General features: G+C 41.2%; 1 protein-coding gene across 2 annotated transcripts in view; it reads left to right on the forward strand.

Moving 5' to 3' along the window:
* Positions 1-1,024: 1,024 nt before the first annotated feature.
* LOC147142541 (semaphorin-3F-like) overlaps positions 1,025-27,720 on the forward strand; it is a 45,336-nt gene continuing 18,640 nt past the window's right edge. For both annotated transcript variants that reach the window (XM_086040442.1, XM_086040443.1), the window contains exons 1-3: positions 1,025-1,405; positions 2,742-2,933; positions 27,302-27,462. In XM_086040442.1, the coding sequence (XP_085896568.1) occupies positions 2,816-2,933; positions 27,302-27,462 (279 nt within the window). In that variant the 5' untranslated portion in view covers positions 1,025-1,405; positions 2,742-2,815. The remainder of the gene's footprint in view (positions 1,406-2,741; positions 2,934-27,301; positions 27,463-27,720) is intronic.

A 27,720-nucleotide genomic window follows, 5' to 3' on the forward strand; every position in this document is an offset into this window, starting at 1 on the left:
CACTGAACTCACAGAGTGGTAAACTGCCAATTTGAATTGGATTTAAAGCTCATGTCACTCACGGCAGACATTACATAATTATGTATCTGGGTGTGTGTGCGTGTGTATGTGTTAGAGAGAGAGAGAGAGTTTTGGCTTAATTACACTTTGTCCTTAACCTTGTTTTACTATGTTTTTATTTTTACATTTTATAATGCCGTGCAAAATGTCTTTATGTAAAATATGCAACAAAACATGACTGTTTTTTGCACCTGGCCGTAACATTTCATTTCAATTTCTTTGAATGGGGAATATTTATTTGATAAATGAGTAAATTAAGTTACACGCTTGGTCATGGGAAGAAATACCTTGTAAGTCAAGGTATCACAGGACATCATTAGGTATCTCTTCATAATCAATACTGTATACCTATAGAAAAAATGTCTCAACAAAAGAGTTTTGATGGAGTTGGAGAGGTTTTCTTTTAACACAGTATTTATATGAATAAGACAATATACTAATAAATCCCTAATTCTTTAGTGCCCTTAATAACTAATTGAAACGCGTCTGATACGGTCCAAATTTTGATCAATGCAGATTTCAACCACAATAACAGACTAATTTTAAATCAACTGTCAGTGTCACTCAAAAAAAAAAAAAAAAGAGCAGCATTGCCTTAACTACAGACTGATAACTTGTTTATATTAGATTAGCTCTTGCAGGTTCACCAATTATTGTGTGTGGTGAATGTATAAGAACTACTATAATACTGTTGCCAACCAAGACTGATCTTAAAATCTGGGTATTTTTCCTACGTTTTCCATATGCGCTAGTGTCAACAGGAGTTTGCTTTGATAGGAAACAGAGGCACAATGCCGAAGGAAAAGTGTGTTCTCCCCCCCCCCCCCCCCCCCCGGCTGGTGAAGGCGAAGGCGAAGGGGCGGCTCGCCGCGGTGTTGCCCGCCCCGTGGGTGTGTTCACCGCAAGACGGCCTCCCGCATCCACCTGCTCCCGCCCTGCCTCTCTCCAGTCAGGAGTGGCCAACTTTTCGTCAGGGCAGGAACCCACGCTGAGTGTCTGGACCTCTTCCACCTCGGGGACTTAGTTCCACGCTGCTTTCCGCCCCACCAAGAGATGTGGATTGTGCTACTAGCCTTTTGTGCATTGTCAAGGCTGAAGTAAATATTTCCCCTTTTTGATTGTGTTTTTTTTTTTTTTTTTCAATTTTATTCCCGTGTTTATATAACTGTGAGGACGAACAGGTACACCGTTGCCGCTGAACGGAGCGTTCAGACTCCGCACCGGGATTTAAATATTATTGAGGTGCAACTTGGACGCGGAAGTGATCGATATTGGATTTTTGTTTCAAGGACTGGCCACACTGGCGCTGAAGTTTGGCCTTTAATCTAGACGCTGTCATAGCCAGGTAGGTGATTTTCTGTATTGTTTTGTTTTCCTTGCCATAATGCCATTTTGACTACTATTTCATATTTTCCTCTGCCATTAACTAGTATTTGACTGACTTCTGTATACATTTTCAATTTGAGTGAAATGGTGTTCTGCTAGACCACTAACAGTTTTTTTTTTTTTAATGAAATACTGTACTGAAGCTTTTCAGTTAAACTTGTGCTCTAATACCTCACCAGACTGTTTACTGTTCTGTCGGCCATGTGGAGCCAAGACTGCCAGTCTGTCACACACGCGTCTCAGTCTAGATCCCATTTCAGCCACATTTCCATCCCACCTTTTATTGTTTGCACTCTCATCCTTTCAAATTTTAATTCATGTGATCGCAGAGGAATATATATAATCAGCTCTTGAGTTCCCAGCAACTTGGGAGATTGATTTGTTTGTCCATAATGTGGGTGAATTCAATGTGCATATGCATGCAGAATTATTTATTACTTGAATGGCTGAAAGATGCACCCGAAATTGTAATCATGGTGAATGCATTCCGATATGTAAAATCCTAAATGGGAGTACGCAAGTTTACCTTTTAGTACACCATTAATGGATTCCCTTGAAAAGAGTTGACCTTCTACTCTCCTCATTGTCATTTGCTCTCAATGCCTTGTTTGATTTCATCTGCTGGTGTGAAGGACTTGGCTTCGGTCTCAGAATAAACAGCTGGCTGCTTAACAAATTGTCAGTAAAAAGCTGGGGTTTAAACAGCTGGTTTTGCTCATAAACTCACTCTGGCAAAGCAATTTAGGAGCCTTTTTGTCTTTGCAGACTTTTGAAAAGTGGACACCAAGTCAAACTGTGAAGTGTGTGTGGCAGAAATATATTTGTGTAGTCGTCATGACACTACCACTATATTGTCATTATACAGATGTCAGCACTATTTTATTTTGGGTTGTTCCATCCATACATTGTATTGTCCCCTGTAGAGGACGTCTTATAGCACGTGGCATAAGGTGAAACCATAATTTGACTGATTACTTTTGAATTATGTTATCAGATAGGAATGTGCTTTTGTTTTGTGGAGATGGAAAACACACAGACATACACACATTTTATTTTCCCCTAATGGAAACGTGTAACAAATCTCCAAAAACTTGGCTAGGTTCCATCACCATCCATTGATTGTGAGAGACATTCAGTTAAAGTTGAGGGCTGCGGTTCCAGAACCTGCAGGGATGAGCCCCCCGGGAGCCACCGAGTTGACATTTCACATCAATTAATAAATAAAAACAGGGAAAAGAATCTGTCAGACTTCTAATGTGCATTTTTTTCTGATGGGCTCAATTTTGTTCCTGCAGATTTTTTTTTTTTTTTTTTTTTTTTGTGAGTGTGGTTAAGTCACTGATTGTGTGCTACTGGAAGTCGATCGGCCATGCAGCTGCACAGTCTGCGGACAGTCCACACCCTCCTGGCAATGTGCAGCTTTGCTCTGGGGAACCCAATGAGCAATGACCCCCTGGCTGCACCTCGCGTCTTTGTCTCCTTCAAAGGTAAGACCTGATCATGTTTAATTGAAGGTTTTTTAAGTTTTGTGTGTTTTGTGTCCAAGTGCCAAACATATGCTTTCATTGTCTTGGATGCTTTGGGCGGCCGCCGAACTGTTTAGAAAATGCTGTAAAAATTTGCACTGTACATTATTCTTGATACTTATTTTCAAAACACCATATCACAGACGTGTCATTCAGAAACATGGCGAGTGTTTTTAAATTGGTGAAAAAGTTATATGCATAATATGTCTTTTGTTTGCTGTCCTTGTTCAGACCTTTAGTCGTTATATGCAATAAGTTACCACCGCTGACTTCCAGCGTATCTCTGTGTATTAGAGAATCAAAAATACATTTCAAGATCATTTTACACTCATTTAAGATAATTAAATGCAGACTGTATTTAATCACATTTGTTACACTTCCCTATATAATTCAGGGGAATACCAATATATGTGTAATAACTCATTGGCCATTAAGTGATCATTCCTCGGCGATGTGTATTTTATGGTCTGCGTTTGTGTGCTAGTGGCCGTACAGATTAGGTGAGATGGATTCTGTAGGGGTCCGCGTTAGAGACCACATTATCAAGAGCAAATTGCCAGGATCAGTCAAGCAGAGCCACATCCCCGAGGCCCGTCCAGCTCGGAGATCAAGCCTTTGATTAGCATCAAGAGAAAAGCCGAGGGAGCGAGCAGCGGCGCCCCTGTTTGCTTTGCTTTCCATTTCCCAGCGCTGCCTCCAACAAGTTGACTTAATTAAGTGGACCGGCACGGTTCATTGTTGAAGTCGTTTTCCTTCTTTAATCAAGAAGGATTTAACACATCAGTGAGCACATCCAGAGCCTAGCCTTTCCTTTTTCATTTTACATTTCCAATATTATTTTAGTCAGCTTTTTACACAGAGCTCGTATTTGTTTTTTGACAATTGTATATTTGTGTGCCTTCTTTTCTCTCTCCGGCCCGTAGGAACCAGTTCATAGCAAAACTACTTCATTTCGAATTGGCACATCCCTGACGGATGAACTCGACTGACATAATTTGCAGTCTGAGGCAGGCACTACTCCTTGATTTTGTTTTTTAAAAAAAAAAAGGCTGGACTGCCTTGACTACCTGTTTGTGTTTGGCTCTCCAGTCGATATGAATTTCACCGTCTGCTGAAGCTGCTTCTCTCCTAGGAGTGCACCCCCTGCATTCAATATCGTGACTCTATCTCCTTTAATTGCTTTTTGAGAGGTCCGCGTAGTCCTCACCTTGGCAAGCTGGCTGCACTTCCTCTGATGTATTATGATGTGCGGTTTTTGTTTTAGCTCTTTGCTGCAACTTAAGAAGAAGAGTGTTGGATATTTGTTGTTTGTGATTAATATTATTGCTGCTTTAAAGGGGAAGTCAACCCAAACATTTTTTTCAAGAATATGTTCTAGGCAGGCCCACTATAGTTGAAACATAGCTTTGTGAAAAATATTGCATTTGTGGAATAAGAGTTAATCCACCCGTTTTAGCCATTTCTGGGGGCGGCCATTTTGTCACTTCTGTCGATTGAAAATGACACAGTTGCTCAGTACTCAGGTAACGACCAATCACAGCTCAGCTGTTTTCTGAAGTTGAGCCATGATTGGTCATTACTTGAGCCCTGAACATTTGTGATGTCATTTTCAGTAAAAAGAAATGATAAAATGGCAGCCTCCTGAGATGGCTAAAATGGCATGGATTTTGCTGCTTAACTCATATTTCAACAAGTGAGCCTGCATAGAACATATTCTGGAAAAAAATATATTTGGGTTGACTTCAGCTTAAAGCTTCTGAACAACACCCTCAATGTCTTTTTCAGCTTTTGTTTTAAAGCAGTAAATGGGATCAAATGACTTCGATATGGCTTCCGGTTGTTCGCTCCGCTTTTATGCAATCAATGCATGCAGGCAACGATGTTGTGGGACTGTATGTTTGAAATTGTATCGTCTTCAACAAGACAAGACGGTCTGAGGAAGAAACTTTAGACGTAGAACTTTGTCCAAGCTTATCACGCATTTTGTGCCAGTAAACTGAGGAGAAAGGGCAGAGTTAGCAGGAAGACTGCCAGTTTAGGCAGGAAAGGTGTAATCAATGTCAGATGAGAAACCTGTTTTCAATGAAGGAGGTGCAGGAGTGAAACAAATCTACCCCCAGGTAATCAGTTGACATTTTAAGATTAGTTGAGACAAGACTGCTGTCGCCAGCAAGTCCAGAGAGAGATACTGTATTTTATGAAGAAAGTCAACGTGGAACGTCTAAAAGTCTGCAAGTTTGAGTGAATACTCAAATAAATTTGGGGTTGTTATTCAGTAAGGAAGCAATCGTTTGGATGACGCTACATTTTTGTAACTTGAAGAAGTATATCGCTGGCGTCAGGCCAAAACCTGTCACAATTCGGTAAATATTTTTTCACAATTCTCGACTATTGGCCAGTCCACTCGTGTGGGCGTCTTTATAACACTAACGCTAGTAGTTTTCCTTTTCTTAGGAGGCACAAAGTCAATGATGTTTACGCATGGCGTAAAGAAGCACAGCTGATCCTGCTTGTCCATGCCAATAATCGAATTACAAATCAAAAACGGTGCCAAAGTCAAGTTGTTTTTTTTCTACCAAAAATGTGTGCGGAGCCGAATTGTTTCATTTGCGGTCGTTCGTAACGCGAGGTCCCACTGTACATCAGTCTGCTGCGATACAGCATTAACGTGGAAGGATTGTGTGAGAGCAGTGGACCTCCCTAAGACTCAAGTCATGCAAGTGCCTTTGTAACTTAAACCCTTTAAGATGTCAGCTCAATAGGCCCGGTTTTCCCCTCTAGTGCCACACTCTAAAGACACTAAAAACAACACCTTTTCCGGATGGACTAGTATCCTGCTCAATCAAGCTTGGCCATGTTTTACAAAATATATATGCATTTCTGCTTTTGGCCTGCATGATCTATCAACAGATTTGAGCACATGCATTAGGTACTGTGTATACAAAGCTAAGTCCATGATTATGGTGCTATTTCAGTCCTTTAAACCGTCCATAAACCTCTGTCTCATCTGGACTGCAACACCTTCCTTTACTTGGGGTGACTCTTGTCGACATCTGTGAAAAATCTCTGCCCATGATTGCCACTCTTTGTGAGAATGATGTCGTGTCAACCTTCACGATGTGCAATTTTGATCTGCTACATATGAAGAAAATGACATACTATAGTACTGTATAGTAAGCATTGTGGTACTCGACCACCACCCTCCCATTGCAATAAAATCAAGGCCAAATCCATTGGGACAACAGAATATGGGTCACCTTTGCCACAATACACAAGCTCACAGATATTTTTTTTTTGTGCATGTGGCAGTGCTAAATTGTTATTCCAAAGACAACTCATCTGCATACATTACAGTAAATGGTCGAAAGCATGCTCCTATTTCCATTCCCTGGTAAATTCTTTGTGTGTGAACATATATTCATGTTGAGGCTGAATTCTGGTATGTGCTGCCCCTTGTTCTGCAGTCATAATGTTTCCAATGTATCCACAGGGGATACGCACTATTTGAGGGGGAGAGGGGCAGAGCCCGACCACAAATACCTGGTAATAACTGACACTCCCCTAAAAATATTATTGTAATTTCCTATATTAATAAACCATAATTACCTGTAAAGTGTGATCCTAAAACACTTTAGTAGCATTCCAAAGGCTTACAAACATCTGCAAACATGACTGTACCCTTAAAAAAAATTACACTACAAAAAATACCCTGAATCAGGCACTTTTATTCTTTTATTCTGATCCTGTGTTTGGTGCTTGCACTCTTGTCTTATTGTGCATGAAGGGGTTCGATCACATGGCAAGCTTTTATTCACAACTCAACAAGGGCTGCAACTAACAATTGTTTTAATAATCGATGAATCTGTCCACTATTTTTGTGATTAATCGATAAAAAACATATTTAAATTTCCGTCGCTTTATTCAAAAACAGTACATTATTCCAATTTGATAGTGCAGAAAATGCACAAACCTAACCTGATTGTGATTCAGTTATGGGGTTGGTCTGTAACATTTTACAAAATCTGCAAAATAGTTGGCCAAAGTAAACGCTGACGTTAGTAAATGTCTTACTATAATTCAACACAAAGGGTCTTCTGGGAATTATCTGACATTCCTGCCGCTAAAGCATCAAGCCCGAGTGGACGAAGTTGCCGCCTGCTGACGTAACTAAGACAGCAACGGACACAGGACAAGTTAGGCGAGCTACGCGCGAAACTAAAGGCTTTAGCTACGCAACCAACGCTAACTGGCTTGTTGCTAGCCATCTGCTCTCTCAATAACAAAATTGATGAGCAAAAGAGAACCAGAAGAAATCGGGTAATAGATGAATTTGAGAGTGCCAAACGGCGGGGGTTGACACTATTTTGATCTTTAAAACCTGGCAATGGAAAAATACGAGGAAGATGTGAACTGAAAGGAAGTTTAGAAGTGCATCATCCACTCTGGATTGTTGTCAGCAGTTCACTGTCAGTTCATCTCTGGGAGTGTCCATTTACTACTGCTTCGTCACTTAAACTAGTAAATGTTTAAATGGTTATTACCATTGTTCACACAACACACTCCAGTGGCTACTTTCTATATACTCCACATTAGTCGTACAATGAGTAATTATCTTTACTTTGATCACAGCTAAGCTGCTGTTAACTGAGTTTTCTTCTAGAAGTCCATGTGATGGTGTTCCTGTGCAGAATGTTAATCGAGGTTATTATTGTTCCACAATCTAATTCAAGGTGATTGTCTCTAATAACTTGTAACTTGCTCTTGTGTTTTTTTGTTTCTTCTCTGCATTTCTGATTTCACCCAATACTTTAAACATGCACCATTTTTACGCTAGTGCTGATTTTACAAATCTGTCAGACCATATGTAAAAGCCAATGAAAATCACTACTCATGTACTGTGTTGCTTTTGTGTAACAGGGCGTTCTAAATAAGTCTAAATAAAGATGGCATCAGAGCCATGACCAAAAAAAAAAAAAAAAAAAGCATTTGGTACAATAATTGTCAGATCTCATCTTTTCTCTGCCTGCGCAGGAAGTCAGCTTATAGCAAAGTAAAAATGTGTTCTACTGTTATCTATACAAGTGGTGATGTCAGTTTAGTACAAACACATCTCGGTACAGTGCACCTTTCACGTTGGTGTGATCGAGCTGCAAAGGCCACTTTACGGCGTGTTGCTGTTAGCTGGCAAGGAGCTTAGTGCAAAACCAAAACCATTGAGTGTGTTTAAGTCTTTGAGATGCGGATTGTTGTTGTTAATCTTCGATTATTAGGCACTTCTTACTTGTGCGTGTTCTCTTGCGAGAAACAGAAGCACCATTGTGGTAGGGTTTGTGCTAAATTGAAATCTAGACTGTGGGTCGATTGATGGTAAGATGGCAGGTGAGAAATTGGAGATCGACGAGCTACATGTCTGTGAGCACCTCTAACCTAACATATGACCCCTACTTGGGAGATTTATCAATGGACAACAGCAACTACACTATGGAACTGAAAAGTCACATTGACTTACCTTTTCTGTCCAATAATTCAATCCTTAACTTTACATTAAAAATGTATAACCACATTTAAATTTGGCATAAATGTGTTGCTTTGTATTCAAATTATGAACTGTTTGACATTTGGCAAAATCCCACAGGACCCTATTCCGATCCCCTCTCTTCACCACAGCCACAGGTGTAACACCAAAGTGTTGTTATCCACCAAAAGCCTTTCGTTATGTCCACCTTGAATCTTTTTTTGCAAATAAGGACTCGACTCACACCATCAATTCAAAACGGTTTCAGACAGCATTTAGCTCATAATAATATTGGATTGTTTTACAGTGGGGGTCAAAGGGAAACAAATGCTGCTTGGGTGGTCGTATGTTTGATTAAAAATAAATAGTATCCGTCATTCTCTAACATCTGTTAACTGGCTATATTGCATTGCAGGTGATTCAAAGATAGCACAGACAAAAAGTGAAATTGGCAGAATTCCATTAGTGCAAGTTAAACCCTCTTGGAATTCTCTGTTTCCTAAAGCAATTCCGGCTCTTTAACCTTTCACACTGGAACTGTAAAATCACAGTGTTTGGGTTTTCTGGCATGGCAGCTCTACTCTATTTTAGCATGTGCTGAAGTTGGTCTACACTGTACTTTGCGGTTTCTTTTGAGGGTGTTACACCTGTACAGCATCCTGATTCAGGTTACAGGCTCCATCTGTGGCCGGCCTCCATGAAACTGAGACCGGCTTTCCAAAAGACTGAGAACAGAGTGTTGTTCGTCAGTCTTGTGTTTCATGGACATATTGTTGCATCTGTTGCCTGATACCCAAACCACTCCTCACTAGGCTTAAAATACAAAATTAGATGAATCACTTACTCCCGGCCACTGTTGTACCTTCTTTTATGCACTTCCATTTAAATCATGGACGTTTATCTTCAGCCTGTCATAAAAAAACAAACAAAAAAAAACATTTGGGTGCAATAAATGATTCCATATGGCAAACCCTCGTACAACAAAACTGGGTTCTATCCTGAAATGAAAAAGCTGTCGGGGAAAAGTCTGCAGATGATTTCTGCCAAGCTTGGGAGACTTGTCAGTTTGATGAATGTTTTTATGAATGAACAGAAAACTTTCTTTGTTTGACCCCTCAGACCATCTCAAAAGGATCTACGCATATAACAGAACGACAAACCTTTTGACTATTGTAAAATTGTGTGCAAACGGGACACTGCACAAGCACGTCTAGAAATGTGATTGTCTCTGGGTTGCTGTTCAGCCTGTTTTAAAGTGACGAATTGAATAACAGTCCAGTCAGATTAGACACGTTTGTGGATCCAACTGGGCCATACGCATGCCCCATGGATGGAGATAATAGAGAGAGAGAGAGAGAGAGTCTCTCTCTGAGAGTACACTACAGTATGAGAGGAAATGAGGCTATTTGGATGACACTGAAGAGTTACTAGCATAAGAGCCCTTGGGTGCAATACAACGATTGCACTTTGATGTCTTTGTAGTCCTGTGGTTTTGAAATGCTGATTTTCTTGTTTTTGGAGTAGGCGTTAATTATAATGTGTGAGGATGGACTTTAGTTAACATCCATTCAGACTTGTCCGGAGTCAGCGGTGACCCCCTGGGAGGCTTTTTTTGTCAATGACCCATCCTTTTTGACTCTCTCCCTTGGCGGTGCCTCCCTGTGATTGGTGACGAAGTGAAACAGGGGGACTCTGGCATGCAATTCTCCTTGTTGTTGTTTTTGGGCCTCACCCACACACTATTGCCCAGTGAAGGAGCTAAAGCTGCAGGGGCATTCGTGTAGGTTTGGGTCTTATTCAGAGAAGTTCATTCACGCTCTGGGAGACCTGGGGGAGGCCATCAAACTGGCATCCGACTTGTTTTGGTCAATGAATGTGGCGCACAGCCTCCCGCTGGACCTCCTCGGTGAATCTTATAGATTCCCCAGTCCACGTTCAAAGAGCACACTGTGGGGCTGTTAAGAGAGGACAACAGGTTAGAATGGAGGTGAAAAATGAGGTCTTTACATTGAGGGGAACATGTCAGAAGTAGCTGTTTAAATTCAATGACCCTGTTCTGGCATTGTGCTGAAGAGATAGTGGGTGATGCAAATGACAGAGGATTATGAGTATTACAGGGAGTGTCGATAAAACTATTTGGTAATAGCCTCATGTTGCTCGTTTTGCTTGGCCACACCTCCTTTTATTTGTATCATTTCCTTGCTTGCTCGAGCAAGATGCATAAGCTCTACGGCTATGAGATCCCTCATTGTTTTGTAAATGGTTGAGTGAGAGGGTGGTACTACTAAATCCATGTTTGACTTCCCAATTGCTTGTTTTTCTACTTAGCCATTCAATGGAAAGGTAATGAATACTTTATTGCCAGTTTACCATGTGACTTTCAGTGAGCATATTTAATATCCCCCCCCCGGGAAAGTCCTGTGGTGTTTCCCAGAGTTTCCAAGTAGCCTGCTTTGCATTTCCTCTCTGAAAGACAAACGGCCTCGAGTCCAAGATGAACTGTTGTGACCGAGGGAGGCAGAGACAGAGAAATGTTCACAGCGTAACTAGCCACACAGGGTATGGACTAGGATTTCACTCTAACTTCTCCTTGACCCCCCCACCCCCCCCCCCTACAACCCATTCTAGGAGACAATCCAAAGCCTCTCCACTGTGCTACAGTTTGGATCCAGTTTCACTCCCTCAGTCTTCATACCCTTTTGACATACATTATATATTTTTTATCTCCCAGCGAAAGTGCTCGCAAAGGAGTTAGTGAGTTGCATCGGTTGGGACTTTATTTGCTTTTCCTGGGAATACATTGCAGCTGACACACACATTTCCTATCGCCTTTATCGTGTGACCATATTCCATGATCGAGCATTTCGCGCCGGGCCCATCTGCTGTTAATTAGACTTGCATACACTTGTAATGATTGTTTTATCGGTGTCCCTTTCACCGCTACAGTAAATGTCCTAATCTTACTTTAGGTGCAATGTTACCCCTGTGTTTGATGGTCTGTCAGACAGTCAGTTATTTTAACACCCACAATTCAGGCAGTTAGTCCCAATCCCTTCAGAGTGTGGGACCAGAGAAAGATTCCAGCACCCACCTCTGTCACATGCCTGGATCCCGTGGTGAGCGATGGCTTTTCGATGCAGACAACCCATCAAGATGAAAAAAAATAGCTGGTGGAAGATAGACAAACAAGCAGGAGTGAATGAGATCGTGCTGTTTTTCTAAATGCGGAAGAGGCATTGAGAAAAGGTAATTGATTGGAATTAATTAGATCTGAGTGATAAATGATGGGTAAGTGAGATGTGACACTTCTAATGACACATTATGGGGATAGAATGCCCAATGGATTTAACTCTTCAGTAAGACTGTTGAGGCTACATAGCCACCTTAAATCTCACTCATGTGTTTGTCCACAGTCTCAAGGGAATATTCCGATTCATTGCTTTGCTATATGGAAATATCAAACCATTACATTTGGCTACCTTGTGACAGTAACAAGACTCTTTGTTTGTGAATGTGAATGCATTTTTGTTACTGAGGTGGTTAAATGGTCAATGTGTTTGTTCCGGAGGCTAAAGTGAATGTGCTTGAACATCAAGGAAAATTAGATTAGCATACAGTAGTATAGTAAATCCACATGCTAGTCCAATGATATACTTATTATGCATATAATCACAGCTATTCCATTAAGGTAAAGTTAACATCCTTGCAAATAGTTAAGACATAGCCGGAGGAGGATCGAGTTCTGACATGTTCGAAAATAACAGCAGGCAGCAGGATTAGTATCGATGCAGCAACAAGCCTTTCACTCCTGGGGCTAACCTCTGCCTCCTCATTGCTTTTATTTTAACACATCCCTGATCTCGCTTAGCAACATGAACTGGCAGCTTGGCAATGGCCTCTTGAGGTGTTGAGGAAATTGACTTTCATCAGAGGGCGAGTCTGAAGCATCTATGAATAGAGCTGTCATGACTGGATCATGATTCGAGTTATATGGAAGCCAATGGGAGCCAAGCTCCCACAAAGCACACCCGAGCCCCTGAAAAGCCTACCACGAAGGGCCCCCGAGCCCCCTATAAAGAGAGACAATCAGGGCTCCTGTAGTTCTGTATTTATAACTTGAACCCTGTTTTGAATGCAGCTGATTTTTACCCCTTTCAAATTGTTTTCCTCACAATTTATAACTCCTGCGGAATGTATCTTATTTTTACACTTCGAATAGTTTGAATCTTCGTCAACTAATTTTATCTTGCATAATACTTGTTTGTTTGTTTACTGTGCTCGGTGCTTCCATTCCTGTTAAAAACATGCTAACAATTCGACTTTAATTTTATTTTGCTGGTTCCACTGTGAGGTCTAGAATCAGTACTAAGTTGATAAAATATTATAGTATCACGTTGAGACTAAAAAAATAATTATTTTTCCATTGACATTTTTTCATGCAATGGACTAAGAACCATCATGACCCTTATAAATTGTAATATACATCATTTCATCTCCCACAAATCCTTATCGTGATGTAGAAGTTAATTGCATATTGTTGCAAGGTTGTGAATAAAGAGGCAGACTGACAGCTGTCAGTTTTTAATTTCACTAATGAACTGAGAGAATATTACACAGACTCTAAAAATATTTGAATATTACAGAGATGTTCATGTGTGTGGAGAATTATTTGACAATCTGTGTGCATTTTAAAACCTCAAATGCTTTCTCTTGCTGGCAATCAATTTCTGGCAGAGGGACAAGTAATACAGCCCTCGTGATGACTCGACTTTGTCAAGATCATCCAACTGGTTTACCACAAAGTCTGTTGTGACTTGTCTCACTTGTTGTCAATTAAAATGTTTGAGAGAAACATGCAATTCCTGGGAGAGAAGCTTTTGTTGACAGCGGTCGGTTGCCTCCAGGTTTGAAAGGGAAGTGAAGAGAGTCACCGGCAACCGAGCACGCACATGGTGTATGTTTGTATTCAAATCCGATCAATTGACAGTATTTTTGAAAGATGCCATCAACACAGAGTCTCCCTAATTACCAGAATCGATACCCTGTTTATCTTGATTGGAAAAGAAATGTCATTCAATTAATGCACACAGTAATCAAGAGTCGGGTTTTTCTTTGGAATATGCTTTTTCCCCGTGTGGAGGAGGTTGTTCAACTCGCTGTTTTCTCACTGCAACTCAAACCAGACTTTAAATGTATCTTCCAATTACATGTACAGTAGGAACCACCATCAACATTTATTAATCGCCTTGTTCTCATTTTTAATTTTGAAGAAGGCAAGATGTGTGGTCTTTTATTTGTGTCAGAAATCTATTGGAAAAAAACCTTTTCAGGTCTGTAGCTCATATTAGCCCCTGCTGGAATCGCTCATGCAGAGGTCATAGTGTAGGATATGCAGCCTGTCAGTCAAATATCAAGACTGACAGGTGTGTCTCTCTGTTTTGAATTGAAAGTCAACTGTGGAGAGTCTGACTGGTCATTAAAAATTGAGATTTTGTCATACTTCAGTACATTTCCTCAGCTGTCAAACTGTCAATGTTTGTTACCCTGTGTGGTTGTCACCTCAGGCGTGACTGAGATTAGTAGTTTTCCTTTTGCTTAATGAGGAAGAACAATGTTGAAGGGAAGTGCAAGGTGTGTGGGGTACACTGAGGGCATTGCTTTTACTTCCCTAAATTATTTTTCTGAATTATCTCTGGTAGGGGTGTGCAGAATAGATTTGGCCCACAGAAACATACACTTGGCGTTAAAACTGCTGCATCTTGATTTTCATGCCAGTGCAAGCCTACTTTCGCATGTTTGGGAATTTGGTAGACCACGCTGGGCCATGCTGGGCATTCCGGCGGATCAAGGGCATTTTCTTTTACATAGCCCTAGCGCACTTGATAATTTGATGGCTGAAAGTAGACTGAACTTTAGACCAAGTGGAAGAAGGTCAAAGTTGGGGTGTAGTTGGTGTAATGTGATTTTGGTGAACTTGATCGAATTGCAGGCAGACGGATTCTGAGTTCTGTGGATATGTGCGGTGGATGCCATCGTAATTCATTCACAAACATGGCAACTGAATGCATTGAACTCTCTGAATCATTGTAGAAATCATGTCATTGAATACATTATTATTATTACTAGTCTTGCGCTGGGCCCAAAACTAGGGCCCTCACTGGTTTACAGCACCTATTTAACAAATATCATTATGTGGTTTGACGTAAACAGTAGGGTGTGCTGACACACATGCCTCCTCACATTCTTCTGGATCCTTGTTTTCAAGGCTGTGTTCTCTCTGGGGCTTAGTGTGTTCCATTAATACTAACTCATGTGTTACTTTCTTACTGTATTTTGTCTGATATTGATCAAATTTGAAAGTAGAGCCCTTAAGTGAATGTGTAAAGCCTCCTGGTAATCAGTGATTGACAGTTGCTATTTCAACTTGCGCTTCGAGGTTACTTTGATTACTTCTGTGGGAAGCAGAGCAGCAAGGCAAAGCAGTGACAAATGATGAAGGCATGTTTTGTCCCTTTAGCTTTTGACTTAGCGCCGGAAGGTTGGGCTGAGACAAACTGTGTCCATCTATAAACAAAACAAACAAGTCTGAAAGAACAAATTGGGTACTGATTAAAGCGTGCAACCAACTAATGCTGTCTGCAAAAGCTAAAAACAACATCAGTGCAGCAGTAAAATGTCAGAATGATTAAATGACCATTTTGGTTTTGTATTTGTCTTTGCCATCTGATTTGTGTCTGTGCGTCTGTGTAATGGCATGCTATGCATATAATCGTTACATGTGTGAAAAAAACCCATAAGGCCCAATAATGCATGCCATTGCCCTGAAGAGCACTCACACACACAAACAAACACACTTCCACATCACATCGTCTCTCACTTGGTCTTATTCTTACTCTATCCATCTCCTGCAGTTATCAGTCTGATTCTATCAGCCTGTTAGTTGCACAGAGATTAACAGTGACAAACTGGGATGGCTAAATCAGCTTGGCGAACTCACTGAGCCGACATCCGCACCATCCTCTTCCCACCTTCACCGCCTCTTATCCATTATCTCCCTTGAACCACTTCACATTGGTACAGAGGGTTGCCTGCCTTTGCTCTCCAATGGCACAATTCTGATATGCACCATGGCAAAATGAATCAAAAACCTGCATGGATTCAACTATCTTCAGATTAGAATCAAGCCTCTTAAAGATGTATTAAATTCTGATACAGATATCTGCCAAGGCAAGTGAAGAATCGAATCAAGACATCGATGCAAAGTTGTCGTTCTGAACGTGTTGATTGTTGACATGTATACGTTTATATACATATGCATCTGCCCAACAAACAAAATCTAAAAGACAGAAAAAGCATAGACAGCCAGATATCGTCTAAATATGGTACTTTACAGATGCGTCAATCATTAAATGAGCAAAATAATTGCAGACTGCGTCAAATAGAGTGGTGTCGAGGTTACCCTCATTTACAATAAATCAGTGGCGGGGGAGGAGTCTTCCCAACTAAACAGTGGGTTAAGTTTAATATTTTTATATTTATGTACTATTGTTTACCTCCTACCTGGAGTTGATGCTTGCGGAGCGTCGGTTTCTTCGGAAACACTATAAATAACTGTATACAAGCATTCATTCAGAATTGGGTACTTGGACCTACAGTGCAAATCATGCCTAGAAGATCTATTATATGCCTTTGGTCAGGCGGGGACAACTCCTCCCACTAGATTAATGATTTACTTCTTTCAAGAACCAATTATCTCGTTCTGCCTCGGAAACGGGATAAGAGCCGAGAGTCTTAGAGTACCTTTAAAAACAACCGCGCTTTAGGAACAGCAAGCTTATACCGACACAGTGCATGTTGGAATTAGGGCATTTTACCCTTTGCTGTTTTGGGACCTCAGCACAGGCGACCTGCAGTGTCTGTTGAACAGTGGTGTATACACAAGGGGTTAATGCTGTGACCCTATGGGTGATGCAGCCCGGTCTGGACTTCCCTTGGTCGAGTGCTCCAGAGAGACGATAGCAGCCAGAAACACAAAGCTGTTTGTTGAAGACTAATCACGTTTAATTCAGATGAATGCTCTTTGAATAGAAAGAAAGTGATGAGGCAAAATGTAGTGACTGTGCTGACGTATACTTTTGAAATGTAGGATTTGTCTTCTAATCCCACTTCCTGTCTGGGAAGGTTTGGCCACATGCAAACTCAACTGTCTACCACTGTTTGAACAATGAGTGAACAAAGGGCTTTCCCCAAACTTTTTGTGGGCTTGCTTTGTCCTGATTTGGAATGGCATGCAAGTTGTCGCAAGACTAACCTTTTTATTCGGATTACAACCCACTTGTTTAGAGAGAGCAGCAGGCATCCACTGTAGGACGATGAGAAGAATATGTGTTTAAACACCAGAGGGTTATAAATTCTAACTAGCGTAATGAGAAACTACTCTTGTAGAAGAACTGAAATAATTACAATTAATGGATGATTCTTTCGCTTTTTCCGCAACCACATGGTTTTTGTTCATTCATTCATTCAGTCACTATTTTCTATGGTTTTATCTGGTTCCTTGTCAGCTGTGTTCCTTTTAACATCCAAGAAACTGTAGTAAACACACTCTAGCACAGGGAGAACATGCAAACTCCACGCAGAGAGGTATGAGCCATGATCAGAATCAAGAACCTGCTTGATCGAGTCAAGTATCTTTTTGTCATTATTTCAAGAAAGCAATCAACAGCGCGACCACCAACGGCCAATTGTGGAAGCGAACTCGCACCCAAAAGGAAAATGACAAAACACAACCGGATCCCATTTTCATCAGCACTTCTCTAGACCAACTATGTCTTGATGATCATCCAACCCGATAATAAAGAATGGTTCACGCTTTTCATCTTAGGTATCTATTGATCCGACTTATTCACCATGCTCCCCCCTGAAGAACAGGAGGATCAGTGCTAAGGTGGCACCTCACAATGTGAGGGAGTAGCATGAGCATAGTGGTAGGAAGAAACCTGGCGCAGAGCCACAATGGCTGCTGTCACCATCTGTCCTACTTTCCTGTCATTCTCATGAAGGGGCTGGAACAACAGGACTCCCACATTGTGACCCCACACTGCTTCAGCAAATAACGCATTCAGAGCTCTGGGGCATGGCAGTGGGTGCCACATCCAGAGGCTGCTGCATCCTGTGTTTTTCTACTTGTAAATCCACTGACTTGTCAGGATGCACCTGAGGCAGTGATTGTCTCATTGAAGACATTTTGTGCCCCCCATAGGTTTCTTAGCTAGAATGGTAGTTTTTTTTTTTCAAAGAAGTGAACGGCTGTGTTCTTGTAAGTAATTGTTTGACTGCAGAGAAGAAAACAGACAACATGAGAAAGATTCACAAGCGAAATTGGAACTCTTCCAATGGATTTTGTGTATCTTGACAGTTAACATGAATGAGATATAATTTCATAATGATGAGGGCCTTTATAGTGGCGGCTGGTCAATAGAGGGCGCTAGGGAGCCACCCTTCCACTCATGGTGGTCACCACATATAAAAATACATTTTATACATCACAAAGTAAAAAATATTTGGTCACATATCTGTTGTTAGATGAGCAGGATACATATGTTAATGCTGAGTGAGGATATTTCGCTCGTTTGGTGTCTGACTCGTGACACATTTCACAATGAAAATTAAACCCCAGAGTTGGACATTTTTAATAGCTTTTAGTATTTTTGAAATCTACTGGTTTTGTTTTTGGTTACGTGTCAAGTATTTTTCAAAGTTCCAACATTCCCACAGTGACTGATTTTCAAGACATATTCATTGTTGCAACATTCCACAGTGGGAGAGAGGGGGTTCCGTCTTCATTACAGCAAAACTGTCCTAAACTCATATCTGTGTCTGTTTCCAAGACACCGCGCAAGGATGTGGAGTGTGTCTCTCCCTTGAGTGTGTCCAGAATGTGGGGATTATTTTTTGACATGAGTCTGAGACCTGCCAAGATAATGTGTAAAGGGAATATTGCTCATTCAGGCAGGCCTTAATATTCAGTCGTCTTGTCTTCTCACAATTCCTCTGCTGACTTTACACACTTGGTCGATTTCTGGTACACACAATTCTTTGATACAGTCTCAGACGTTCTGTATGTTTACTGTAGTGTCGTATTAAAATTAATTTACCACGCAACCTGTAGTCAGGAAACCAGAAGGTATGCATAAACGTGGCTCGACAGATACGATGTACCAATGATTTATGATTTGGGTGCAGTAATTTGTGGCCTAAAAGCATGTGAATCCCTACCGAGCAGGAACATGTGGGTTTGGAATTGCCAGAAGGGCTGGGAGTACACAACCTCGTGTTCATTGGGACGGACACATTTTGACAATCAGTGTCCTTCGGCACTGTCAAACACATGCTGGCTGTGATTCTGGGCAGGCTATCCTGTAATGCCACTCCACCCCAGGCAATCCCTGTTTCCTGATTCCACTCAGGCTGAGGAGAGATAACCCTGACCCTGAGCTAATCCCAGATTAAACCAGAACATAAAGCATTGCCACTGCTTTCCATTGACCTGTGATCTGCTCATGTCTCCTGGCTCGGGCTACAGTAACCCTGCTGACCAGCATTCATGAAAGCCTGCTCATGCTGGGGAATTCAACTATTTACTGTAAATCAATCAAGAAAATAGTGCATATTATTTTATATAGTCAAGCAATCAGTTGTTAGCAAATTCTCACGGAAGATGATGATGGCCGGAGGAACTGACATGTGGAATGGGACAAAGGTAATATATGCTGAGCTGGAGACCATTAATAAAACCATCAGTTAAAACTCAATCCTGCTTGTGCAGATGTGTGCTATTATAAGAAGACTCTCTTGGGGGGATCTCCTTCCCTGAAAGTTCTCGTCTCACATTTCACAATCGCATAGTCCTCAGACAGTACCCGTTTCAGACAAACATGCCTGTTTTGAATGATGTGATTGCTGCTGGCAGGGGATGCCGGGACAAGCTTTGTCACAATTAAAGTGAAATGTTACTTTTGCTATACTTAAACATGTCCGCCGAGGCTCTGAATCTGATAGTTTGAGCCTAACAATTACTAAAGATGTTACCGCTCTCTGTCAAACCATCTGATCTCATCCCTCACTACTCTGGAGGCTCTTGAGGAGTGAGGTTTGACGCATGCCCTTTTGCTCAGTATGAGCTAGCATCCGTTACACATGCAAACTGCACAGAACCCGTTTGAACTCATTAAACACGTGACCAGCCGTAACAGTAATACGGGAGTTGCCCCTTGAGCATATGATCTCCGCAAACCACTCTCCATACATGGCTAATCGATTTACGGTCAATCAAACAGGTAGGCTAACCGCTCCATTATTGTAAGTGTGGATGAATTGGTCATGCCTGGAGAGTGAGGCACAAGAATGACATAATAGAAGCGCTAATGTTGTGTTACTGTCTTGGACGCAACTTTAGTGTAGAAATAGAGCTAAGACAATACCCCCACACATCAAAATAAAGATGTCAATGATAAAAGATTAGATGCTATGGTAGCGGCATGTTGGAAAAGTTCAGAACCAAACTACACTTCCTGTGTGCAATGGCATCACTCATTTGTGACATAAGTGGAATTGATAAGCGAAATTGTCAGGTCAACCAAACAAAGGATTCTTAGGAATCAAATTACTGGGAACCTGTTCTCAAAAAGAAAGTTTTCCATTCCACAGATTCCGTAGTCAAGACCGTCCATCCAATGTCTGACAGACAGAACTGTAAATCAGAAAGTAGGAATAAGATGACATGACCATAGGTCAGCTCTCCCCATGTGCTTTATCAATGCGGAATGATTCATTTAATTTTATTTTGTGTTTAAAAGTGTCTGCCTTGCAGACCAAACTTGAAAGATGGTTCCATCGGAGAGGAGCAGGATATTTGAAGGTCCTGCCTCCTGTTCTATTTTTACAGATACTGGGAACCACAAGTAGATTTGAACTTTGGGACTATACCATAGTCCTCTATTTGCGAAGTGTAATTTACAGTTGACAACATTGTCCCAACAATTGTGGTGGACGGATACGGCACTGATTTCTGTGAATTAGATAACATGAATCGACATTTTCATGCCATATTGTCTAGGTACTTTTAGAATGGACTTGAAAATTGAGACACATGTCACCAGGTTCTCCTTCCCCCCCATTTTTGCCTGTCCATCAGCATTCAGGGCTTGGCAGCCAACAGCGGAGCTTAGGTGATGGTAGCCAGAAGCTCTGTGATAAGGCCATCTTTTCGCATGAGAGCTCATCAGAGCTGACAGCGAATACAAATTGGTGCCATTAGCAAAGGAGTGACAGGGGATAGGCGAGGGATGCGGCTTACGGTGAATCCTAATTATAGAGTGGGTGAGCACCCCAGGTCGGCAGGAGAGCGTCAGGAGACCAAGGGGGTATGGTGGTAACGAGGTGCCTATGGTGGCAAACAAGAAGTGTCATCCCTCAAAAGGACACTGAGCTTAACAGTGCAACTCAGGACCCCATGGGGTCAGGAGTGGTTGTTAATGAAGAAGGTTAGTGATATGTTAGCACTCGTATAGCTTACCCATTATAAAGGATCATGTGTAACTTGTTGAGACATGAAAAGGTTACACCTTTTCTCTTGTGAAAGAGCTCACAGCATCGGAATACAAAAGGGTCATAGTCAAGCAGCTCAACTTTATTCCGCAACTTACAACTTACAACTTAAAAATAGAAATAGACATAAAATTCACTAATTGAAAGTTTTTATTTTATAAATGTTTCCCTGTCTAGATTCTGGGTTAATTGTATCAAAATTCTTCCTTTCCAAAGTTAATTTTGTTCAGTTTTGTTTGACTCAATTCAGTTCAACGAGTTTGCAGCAGTATAGGACTGTATGTTGTGCACAGAGGTGGGTATTCCGTCAGAATGACGGACTGGTCTGTCAATCCGTCACTGATGGATGCCCGTTTTGATGACGATGAATAACGGGACACCTTTTAAAAAAGACAGACTGATGAATGACGGAAGGGGCTTTTCACCCGTCAGTGTAATCGGTATCCGTCACTGATGGTCCGTCACTGGAGGATGCCTGTTTTCTGATGTTTCTGTGGTGGGGGGGCGACTGACGGAACAACGGACGTCTGACGGCCTAACTGACGGATTTAATTGACGGACCGATGGACAAACGGACTGACAATTACAATTTATCACGAAGAATGTTGGACTCACGAATGACGGACCAGTAAAATTATAACATACCCACCTCTAATTGTGAAGGTCTTGCTGTGTTGTGGGTCAATGTATGTTTTATCATATTAGCTGTTAGCATCGGTTGAGTGGTATAGGGATATTCTTTCATATTTCTGACAATTTTGTAACGATTCATAAAGTGCTTACATATCAAGGTCATGTTGAATAGGACGAAGTCAAATCCCACTGTGAGGCCAGTCTATCCGTCATGTAAATCAGTTACTATTTTTTTTTCAACAATGTATTAATAAATGTGCTATGGTGGGTGGCTAATCTTATTTGATGAATGTTGCATATCTGATGTGACACATAGTGGCCTAGCTGCTCCATTATTCTCCAGTCCAGCGTGTCGCTAACCTGCAGATCACAGGTGGCGCAGATGCTGTTCCTTTTCATTTACTAGCAAAGCTAACCTCAAACACAGAAATCACATACTTTAAGTATGGCGTCATCTCCTTTATTGCCTTTGAAGTGTGACACAAATCTAAACAACCCGCCAAATAGTGCAGAAGGCCACTGCTTAGTGTGGGAAGGTGCTGTGACTCCACTGATTAGAGCTTGGATTTTTTTTTTACAAAAAGCAGCCACATCTAGTGGATACACACCAAATACAAAAGTGGGTTTCCTAATCTTCCTGATGGTGTGTTCATTGATTGCTATTCCACTGTATTTGGTATTTCCTTATCCTGCTAATACTGGGTATCACTGTGAGAAACTTCAGCTGAATAGATAACATGGAAAGCCGCAACTACTTAAGATATAAGATGCTGGACAGGAGCCACTTGTGACAATTGTGTCTACAATCATGGCCATTTTAGAGACAGCACGGCCCTCTTGCGTTAGGTGTGCTAGAACCCTGTCAAAAATCTGTGTAGCCCCAGTTAAGATCCTCCAGCATATTATGTGATACAGTATTTTAAAATATACAGCCAAACCCTGCATACTCATGGTTCGACACCCGTGGATTCGCATGTTCACATAATTTTTTTTACTTTTATTCTTATTTTTTTAATGTCTTTTAATATTTGCTGGGATTTCCCCACCCATATCGCCTTCATTTTTTGCAGAAATATTTTTTGAATATTTGTCAGGGTTTGTTTAAAAACAATTTGGGGGGTTAAAAAAAAACATTTCCCCCGCAGTACATTTCAATAGGCATCCATTTTTTTTTTGCTATTTATGGGGGACAGGGCAGGTTAGGGGTCAACACTATTTGTAAATTATTTTCTAATGCCCCTTACATATCTGCAAATTAAAAAAAAAGAAAGGCACAACCAAATCATGTGTTGGTGTGTGACCAATTAAGAAAGTTGGTCGCACCAGTCCTGCCAGATGAAAAGTTAGTGTAGAGCCCTGCCTTTGTTGGGAGAAAGTGTTTTCAAATACTAAATCAAAGCTAGCCATCAGAAAGTGGTTTTCAGTTTTGTCTTATGCACTAGTAAAAATTATCATGGATCAAACAAGCAAAAAATACAGCTTTGTTTCCACCTTTTTGGACATGCGTAGTATATTTTCATACATTCAAAGTACAAGTCTGAATGAGGCATAACACTCCTGCCTTTAATAGTTGGAAACATTCAAAGTCTGTTGTTGCATTACATGTACGTATCTGATTCGTCATTTCACCAATGACACTTTGCACCGCCTATTGCAATTAACTTTTGATAGGTAGTTCCATCATTGCTGGACAAGTGTAAGAGGTATTTTTGAGACAATCGATTTGTTACACTCCCCGCCCCTCTTTAACCCTGAAAATATTTGGTGGGGAATCCTGACACAAGCTGCCTTTGATGTGTGAGAGCATGACACCGTTCCCACCTGCACTTAAACCCCCCCAATTATTGCTCCTGCCCTTCTGGCGTGTGATCTAATAGTCCTCTAACAGTTGGAAACCACCTCAGGACACAGCTTAGGGCAACCAACATGTACAGTATGTATGTGATGTGCTGGAGGTTAGTAGGGTGTATCGATCTCTTAATGACTAAAACACTGGAGCTTTCAGTCGAACCAGGTATCCACTTATGTAATGATTTCGGCTACTTTGAGATGACTACATAGTTAAAACAGCAATGATTTTATTATTGTGTTTTTTTTTTTGTTTTTTAAGTGTTCGCTCGCAAACGACGGGATGATCGACAAAGCAATCTCATCTGATTCTTCATAAAGGACTGAAATCACAGTGACACAAATGGCAGGCCAGTAGTTGGCTCTTGATTAAGAAACATTTTGCGTAAGTACACTAACTGCTTGTCCTCTTGGCTGTTATCTGAAATATCTTTTGAAGAACCTTTGGCAGTATAGTGTGTGGGTTTACAGTTTGATTAATTGAACTATGGGATTAGTTTTATTTGATTTGTCGTTTTTTTTTTTTTTTTTTTTTGCAATAGCACACTACTGCAAGACCAGACCAACTACAGTTTGGACTAGACTACGCAAACTATAGTTTTACTTAACAGACAGAATTGTTCATTCAATACTCAGTTGTGACATTCTCACACATGCCCGGACTGAGCATTTAACATGCATGTACATGTCATCCTATTTCCCATATTTGCAATTTCCGTGTTTGAACAGAAAAAAGTCTGTTTCAAAACTTTGAGATTTGTCATAAAATAGTTGTGCTTGCAGGCTCCAAATGGCCTATTGTTGTATAAAGGGCTTCCAAGTCCACAAGTTGTTTTTGTTTGTTCCAGCAATGTTCTGATATTTATTCTTAGACAGGAGGTTTTTGCCCACAGTTTTTGCGTCGCAGGGACTTGACATGCTTCACAAAGAGCAATCCACAGATCAAAAACTTGAGCAGGTGATTGCGCCACGCTTGGCTCATCATCACTCCTCATTGTTCCCTCCCTATTCAGTGTCAAAGACTACTCACTTTTGATATCCCTCATCATGAAACTCCAGTTGTTCCCTGTCAGCCTTCAACAAGAAAATGCACTGCTCTGTCATTGGTAACGGTGTGTGTTTTAATTATTTTGAATTTAGTATTTGGAACATGTCTGTCTTTTTTGCCCATCACCATATTCACCATCTACAGATGGTTTGAGAAAGAACACTTGTCTGTGTTCAGCAGACTGAGCAGTTTGGGTGCTTTTTTTTTTTTTTTAAACCTGAAGACAGAGCTCATGTTCCTATCTGCCCACCTGCACACAAGTACCAGTGTACAGGTGCATGACTTGAAGTCAAGATGTTGCTGAGTGCAAGGATCTTATTGCCTCCCTGCTTTACTTTCACCACTAATCGCAATATTGCCAGTCCATAGAGGGATTTGGTCATTTCAAGAGACAAAGCCCCCCTGTGTGAGTGTAGACCCAACAAAGTTAACCAAACCGTACACTGCATAACATCATGAGGAAACCCTATCGATTCACACACATACACACACACACACATTTCACAAAGAATCGTGCATGCAAACCATCTACTTGCTATATTAATGGACCCTTTATGCACGTTTTCAAAGCAGTTTGTAAAACCTTTTTCAAGCGAGGCATGGCACGTCTAAGACTGCTTACTGCTCCTTAAAATCACAGTTGTCTTTACACGTAAAAATAAATGATGTCAGCGTTTGTGTTTATAGAGCAGTAGAATGACATCTAATCACAAGTGGTCACTAGAGGCACATGTTTAGTCATACTCAGATGCCAGGCGTGAGCTAACGTGTCCACTTGTAATCGGATCACCACCTGAGATGCACATTAATGTCAGGTCCAAACGTTGCCAGAGTCTTAACTTAAGCTCTGAGTTATTCAATCTAATGAAAGAGCAAAGTTCCCCCACAGGCGTCACCGTCACCTCATACATTAGGTGTTCAATTCATGCAGCTATGGACTGTATTTAAAAAGTAGAGCATCCAGTCAGAGGCCAATCTTGACATGCTGCGTAGTACATTTGGACCACACCATATACTGTATTTATCAGATGATTATAAGCTTGGGTTACGCATGCTTGTTCTCTACTGTGTAGTTCTGTATACAGGAAGTTGTTGCTATGTACTGTTCACATTCCCGCCTCAGCTGGCAGAAGATCTCATCCAGCTTCAACAAACATACTGGAAAGTTGGTGAAAACCTGCGTCAGGAAGGACTTTGATTGGCCCTCGGAATGGGTGTGCAAGTGCAATATGTGTCTGGCCGTTGTGTTCTTAGTCAAGACACACACAGACACACAAACACAGCAGCTCGACTTGGTGTATGGGGAGTCATCATTCAACTTAAGTCCCCAACACAAATAATCAGGGTCAGGCCACATGTTGTAGTTCCACTGCACAAGGCTTTGACAGCTGTCCATCTCTTCGTTGACGTGTAAACATTCCCTTGGTGGGCACTGTTATGAAGTCAAACCTCCCACATATAGCAAATGTCATTTTTTAAACCTATTATAGGAACTCTTTTAAATGTACTTCTAGCTAAATAGTTGAGTAGAATCAGCTTCCATGGTGAGTCGCTTTGTAAAGGTCTTTATTTGAAGATGGACATGTTGAAAGTTGAAAGCGATGTTTCCCAATTTCAAGCATGTCATGCAGCAGCAAGTCTTTCAAAACTAGTGAACATCATTAAAATAGTTGAGATCACAGATCACATTAATTATAATTAACGTATTTGTGTATACTCCAGATAATCCTCTGGTTTCTTTCCACCACATTTTGGGCTCTGAAATCAACAAAACCAGATTCTGGATAACCTCGAAATGCCGTTCTCTCTTTCAGCTTGATCTTGTCTGTAGAATGGAGACAAAAGAGAAATACAGCTTACCTCTAGTTCAAGAGGAACTTCTGATTTTCTCCAACAGTATGAAAATTGGAACCACGAATGCCTGTCCCCGTATTGATTGTAGAGGAATGTGTTTGCCCATGGTGTGGCATGGCCTCCGTGCTTGGCTCGTAGGAGGTTGCTGAACCCAAAAGACCTTATCAAACAAACACTCCAACGGGTTGCTGTTGCAGATTGGGTTGCTCTCGACATGAAAGGACATGTTTACCGCATTGTGTTACCAAAGGCACAAGTTGAAAACAATGTCCAGTAGGAATGAAGACGCCTAAAACCCACCATCAAAACTCCATGCGTGTTTACATGGGCTTCCCAGTATTTCTTCACGTCCCTTTCACGAGCAGTGAATCTCGGGTGTTAAACTTGATCCTCTCCTTAATAGCGGTGTTACATCTCTGATACTAGCTCTGAAGATGGCATATTCGAGTGTCAGCTTCAACACTCCATTGCTCGTCGGTACCTCAAACACAAAACTGCTTATATGGCCAGCGTGTAAGGGGCTTATGTGTGGTGTATCATTTGAGGATTTCACCTGACAATGTCTCTTTCATGCTAGTCATAGACAACCTTTGATGAAAGACTTTACGGATCTTCACATCTACTCAGGTGGTATTAAGCTATCAACACCTTGTGACAGACACTCAGTGGCACTTCTTCCTAATGCGTGGGGTTAAGTTACAGCATTGTTCGTGGAAAACCATCAGATAACTCCAAACGGATATATAGGAGTGCCACAAAGAACATTTAGTTGAATGTGACTTTTTTTTTTCCAAAACTGAGATTATTTCTTCCTCCCAACAGAGCTGAGATCTACTGGCACTGCTCATCATTTTGCCTACCTCCTCAACACTTCTGATTACCGGATCTTGCGGATGGATGAGGACTATGACCGCATGTACATTGGTAGCAAGGATCACATCCTGTCTCTGGATCTCCATGACATCAACAAGGATCCTCTTATTGTAAGAACTGCTTTTTTACTCACATTTGCTGTGAGACTGAAATCAAGCAAGTGGCGTTACTTCAACTCTTACCAATGGCCTCAAGGCAAAATGTTCTGCTCCAGTGCACCGGCAGCAGCCGTTTGGGTTAGCTCAAATCCATTTTTTGGGGGGGAGGGGGGTCATTCACTTTTCCTGTTGTGTAGTGAGTCATTAAAAGTCTGTTATTGGGTTAGGACAATTCCTGCAGGACTAATATTAGTCTTGGTGGACGTCCAT

The sequence above is a fragment of the Filicampus tigris genome, chromosome 9, assembly GCF_054856515.1.
Source record: "Filicampus tigris isolate MCC_2025a chromosome 9, RoL_Ftig_1.0, whole genome shotgun sequence".
Taxonomy (NCBI): Eukaryota; Metazoa; Chordata; class Actinopteri; order Syngnathiformes; family Syngnathidae; genus Filicampus; species Filicampus tigris.